Source organism: Gadus morhua, chromosome 2 (genome assembly GCF_902167405.1).
Source record: "Gadus morhua chromosome 2, gadMor3.0, whole genome shotgun sequence".
Taxonomy (NCBI): Eukaryota; Metazoa; Chordata; class Actinopteri; order Gadiformes; family Gadidae; genus Gadus; species Gadus morhua.
Window position 1 is genome coordinate 7603175 of NC_044049.1, and position 5397 is coordinate 7608571.

General features: G+C 50.8%; 1 protein-coding gene across 1 annotated transcript in view; it reads right to left on the bottom strand.

The window, feature by feature from the left end:
* Window positions 1-4786, bottom strand: part of adgrl1a (adhesion G protein-coupled receptor L1a) — a gene marked incomplete at its 5' end in the record, with an annotated part of 13839 nt that extends 9053 nt beyond the window's left edge. The window contains 7 exon segments of the mRNA XM_030349643.1: window positions 81-249; window positions 743-834; window positions 991-1057; window positions 1620-1840; window positions 2447-2656; window positions 3796-3969; window positions 4572-4786. Of these exon segments, the coding sequence (XP_030205503.1) occupies window positions 81-249; window positions 743-834; window positions 991-1057; window positions 1620-1840; window positions 2447-2656; window positions 3796-3969; window positions 4572-4786 (1148 nt within the window).
* Between the last annotated feature and the right edge of the window lie 611 nt (window positions 4787-5397).

Genomic DNA, 5397 nt, shown 5'->3' on the forward strand with positions numbered 1-5397 from the left:
ATTCAGCCATGCCTGCACCATGTCTGGGTATTATTTCAGCCCTATTATCGTAGACGCTGGGATCTGGCACGCTTGGTTACCTTCTTCTGCAGGGCGCAGTGGAAGATGAAGATGAACATGCCCTGGAAGGCGTTGAAGGTGGTGAAGAGATAGGCCATGATGACCGTGTTCTCGTTGATAAAGAGCAGTCCAAAGGCCCAGGTGAGACCCAGCAGAAACAGCAGAGTGATGGCCCCCAAAGCCCAGGACCTTGTGAGACAAGACGAGTTTAGTTAAAGCTGGACTATGCACAGTTTCTCATTAGCGGCCTCTAGTGGCCTGAGTAGGAGTTACAGTCAGAGCTAAATCTTTGCAGGAGTCTTTTGCGGCTACAGTCAGAGCTATATCATTTTCAGACTGCAGTTACTGTTCTTGATTTGGAGTAGGGGAAAGTGGACCAGAATAAAATGTTTTTTTGCGCAGAATTCCCTGGATAGATTGACTCGTGGACAGGGTGTTTTTCTTGCTTGAGAAATGTTCTAAAATGTTTGTGATGGGATGAATAGCTGCAGTAGGAATCTTACGCAGCGCAGGCCTAATAACAGATTGCTACAACACAAAGTAAGAAGTGATGTTCGGATCCCATTTGCTCATCGTTTGTAGCGCAAATGTATGTATTCCGGTGCGGTGTCTCGGCCTCCGGGGGGGGGACCCTTCGGTAGACGGTGGTGAATAAGCTCAGAGGAGCGGGCGGGCGACTCACTTGATGTTATCCAAGCGGCTGGAGTCAGGCTTGAGAGCGGAGGAGTTGCGAATCATTTTGTGCAGCGTAATCATGAGAAACACCAGGTTGAGCTGAGGACGGACACGATAAAGATCAACGTCAAATGTACAACGTCGTGAAAGCAATTAACCTTGCACTTTGAATCACACCACAAAGTAGAGCCAAAGTGGTTTTTTTCCCATTGTGGTTAACGCTGTAAGAAGTGGAACTCGCTGGGTGATCATTACCATGATAACGAAGGAGACGGGGCCGATGAAGCTCCAGATGAAGTAGTTATCCACTCGCAGCCAGCATCTGGGGGGGGGGGAACAGTGGAAAAGAGTGAGTTTGATAGTGAACGCATGTGTGCCCACACACACACACACACACACACACACACGCAAGCACACGCACACAAACACAGACACACGCATACCAACCACAACACTCTCGTGGTCCCGGACACAACAAACAAATGATAACCACATTAACCAGATTCTCACACACACACACACACACACACACACACACACACACACACACACACACACACACACACACACACACACACACACACACACACACACACACACACACACACACTCACACACACACACACACACACACACACTACTCCCCAGTCTCCACGGATTATCTTATGGAGGCTAATCATCTGGCTTAGGTTTAAGTGTGTAAGAAAAAAAAAAGAAATAAGCGAACCAAACGACATAATCCTGCAGGGAAATTTGGAAGCCCATTCGCACACAGCTGCAGATATTACACGTGCTGCTGTGGGGAAATACCACATTCCTCCTGCTACCAGCGATCTGCAGGTGTAACCACAAACAAAATGAACGGCCCTGGCCTTCACACGTACGCTTTCTTGGTCCCGTAGCTGCGGTAGTCGACGGCGGCCGAGATGCCCACGACGAGCGCTGGGAAGCAGTAGCCGCAGAGGTAGTAGTACTTCTTGCGGGAGTACTCGCTCTCAAACACCTCCACCAGCATGAGATAGAGCTGCACGCCCTCCAGGCACATCCAGGAGAACGCAGCCAGGAAGAAGAAATGCAGGAGGCCGGCGAAGATAGGACAGGCGATCTGAGGGGGGGATGGCATCCATCCGGGGAGGGGGGGGGAGGGAGGGGGGGGGGGGTGTAGGAGGAGAAGGGAGGAAGGAGAAGGGAAGGAGCGCAGAGGATTAGTGATGGACTCGGTGAGACGGAGGCAGGCGCCGTTCATGGGCAAAAGCTTAAAGGGGACATATTATACCACAAGGTATGAATGTGATTAGCCGTTTAGAAAGCATCAGCCATTTAGAAAATCTGCCTCTTTTGACATCTCAAGTGGGCGTGTCCGCCTAGATGTATGACGGATAGATGAGCAACGTTTGCTAAAGTCCACTGAGTAGGCTGTTGGACTGATCCATCCAGCACGCATCTAGGCCCACTTGTAATGTCAGGAGAGGCCGATTTTCGAAAAACTGGTTGTAAAGGCTAATCACACTCACACCTGGTGGTATATTATGTTACCTTTAAGATGCCAAAAACAGGGCAGGATTAGTAGTGTTGTTTGTTGATGTTTGCGCCGCGGGGAGGCTCCTCATGCTAACCCCGCCAGTGTGTCAACAGGGGGCGCCGCAGCCGCTACCACGGACACAGGGTGGAGGCACGACAGGCCAGGCGGCGGTTGCTCCGCGGCACTCACGTGATACTGGGTCTTGTCGATGCCGATGAGGAAGAGCAGCTCGGCGATGAAGAGGTTGATGCAGAGGTTCTTGTGGATGGTGTTGCGGTCCGTCTGCAGGCCCCGTAGGAAGCAGAAGGTGGAGATGCAGATGGCCAGGCACACCAGCGAGATGACGATGCCCACCCAGGTGATCACGAAGAGGATGAGCTCGTGCATCCGCCCAGAGTACTGGAGGCAGGAGGGAGGAGAGGGAGGGAGGGAGGGAGGGGGGAGGGAGGGAGGGAGTATAGGGGTGGTAATCAGATAGGAATGGCGAGGAGGAGAGGAGATTGGGATGTGTCGAGCAGAGGGGAGGAAGGGTGGTGGTGGTGGCGGTGGTGGAGGGTGGGGGTGGTGGGGATGAGTGTAATAAAAAACAGGGGGGAGGCAGGGGCAGAGCGGGTGAGGAGGATTGGGATGGGGTGGGAAGGGGGGGGAGGATGGGGTGGCCAACGGGGAGGGAGGGGATGGATCAGTGGAGGGAAGACGGGAGCGAGGGGACAGAGGGGGAGAGAGAGAGAGAGAGAGAGAGAGAGAGAGAGAGAGAGAGAGAGAGAGAGAGAGAGAGACAGCTTCATTTAAAATTTGTAAATATATGCAGGAAGTTAAAGTGTTGAGACAAGAGACAAGACATCTCGGAGAAATACATGACATTCAGATTCAGGGGGAATGTCAGCCACGGTGGCAGGACGTGCATTTGTAAGTGCGCGTCTCTCCCAGCATTAAAATGAAAGAAAGAACAGAAAAAAAGATGAGAAATAAAAGGAAGAGAGAGAGAGTGAGAGAGGGAGACAGAGCGAGCGAGAGCGAGAGCGAGAGTGAGAGAGACAGAGCGAGAGCGAGAGTGAGAGAGACAGAGCGAGAGCGAGAGCGAGAGCGAGAGCGAGAGCGAGAGAGAGAGAGAGAGAGAGAGAGAGAGAGAGAGAGAGAGAGAGAGAGCGAGAGAGAGAGGGAGGGAGACAGAGACACAATACATGCGTTGCATGTTTGTACGCGTGTCTTTTCCCATTTGCATGTGTGAGTTCACGCTCACGTATAAATGTAACGGCTTGCATGAATGAGCATGTGAATAAATAATAGCCTCTCTTTTAGGTATTTTTTGACGTCTTCCACCCGGGCTCCTCCTGGCTGGCTGACTGTTTCCCTGCCAGGCTGGCTGGCTGTTTCCATGCCTATCTAGCTGGCTGTCTGCGCGCCTGTCTGCCTGCCTCCCTGCCTGGCTGCCTCCGTGCCTGGCTGTCTGTCTGCGCGCCTGTCTGTCTGTCTCCCTGCCTGGATGCCTGTCTAGCTGTCCTGGCTGGCTACTGGGGGTCTTGGGGCTAACTCACGTCTGCCTCGTGGTGGGCCATTAGTACGGCAAAGTTGGTGAGGTGGCTGCAGGAGCACGAGGTGTGCGTGCGGTTGGACTCCACCAGCTTGCAGCCCTGGGACGACCACTGGCCCGTCATGGAGTGCTGCGAATAGTTCCAGAAGGAGCAGTTGGGGCTGAAGTGGTTCTCCATCTACGACAGGGAGAGATAAGGTGATACTATTAATACAGGGAATCCTATTAATACTGATAATACAAATGAAACAAATAATACAAATGAAACTATTAACAGTAATGCTACTGCTACTACACCTATGACTATGCAACTACTGATAATAATAGTAATAGTATAAATAATACTGTGTACAAATATGTACGATACATTTATAAATGAATTAGTACATATAATAGAAATACAACTACTACTATTACTTATACTATTAATACTACTACTACTACCTCTACTACTACTACTACCACTTTTACTATGTACTGCTACTTCTACTGTTACTAATTATATTGATAATTAGATCAATAATAATACAAATAATGTGATATAATAAAATAATATAATAATAATAATAATCGTTTGTTATCGTGATTGTTATTGTTATTCTGAGTAATTTGAGCTAGATGTGTTTTAAATATATTCTTCCATACAACGCTTTAATAAACTGAAACCCAACCTCAGTGTGTTGGTGCGTGTGTGTGTGTGTTTGTGCGCGGGCGTGTGTGTGTATGTGTGTGTGTGTTTGTGTGCGTGACAGGGGGGACGTCGCTGCCGGGGGGCCCCACCTGCAGGTGTTTGAGCGTGAAGACCACTGGCTCTGTGAGGAACACCCGGCTGGACTCCTTGATGGAGGCGGCGATCACGTGGCTGTTGACCGCCAGGCCCCGCCCACTCCGCGACTGGCCCGTCCCCGGGTCAAGCTCCATCTTCACCGTGGCGTTCTCGGTGGACAGGAAGGCGCCCAGGTTCTTGTACAGGACAAACACCACCTTCACAGGGCCTGCGCCGGGCACGGACAGAGACGAGATAACAGGAGACGAGAAGAGAGAGAGAGAGACGGGAGCGTAAATAAGGGAAAGATCAAAGGAACAGCCGGGAAGGGAAGGTAATGAAAGGACAGAAAAGGCAAAGGGAAGTAGAGAGGAGAAGACGGGAATAAATTAATGAACGTTTAAAAAAGGGGGGGGGGGAAGGACAAAAGGGAGAAGTGAAAAGGTTACAGACATGGTAGAGTGAGGAAAGCAAGGGTAGAAGGGAGAGAGAGGGAGAGAGAGAGAGAGAGAGAGAGAGAGAGAGAGAGAGAGAGAGAGAGAGAGAGAGAGAGAGAGAGAGAGAGAGAGAGAGAGAGAGAGAGAGAGAGGGAGGGGGAGAGAGAGAGAGAGAGAGAGAGAGAGAGAGAGAGAGAGAGAGAGAGAGAGAGAGAGAGAGAGAGAGAGAGAGAGAGAGAGGGAGGGGGAGAGAGAGAGAGAGAGAGAGAGAGAGAGAGAGAGAGAGAGAGAGAGAGAGAGAGAGAGAGAGAGAGAGGGAGAGAGAGAGAGAGAGAGAGAGAGAGAGAGAGAGGAGAGAGAGAGAGAGAGAGAGAGAGAGAGAGAGAGAGGGAGGGAGAGAGAG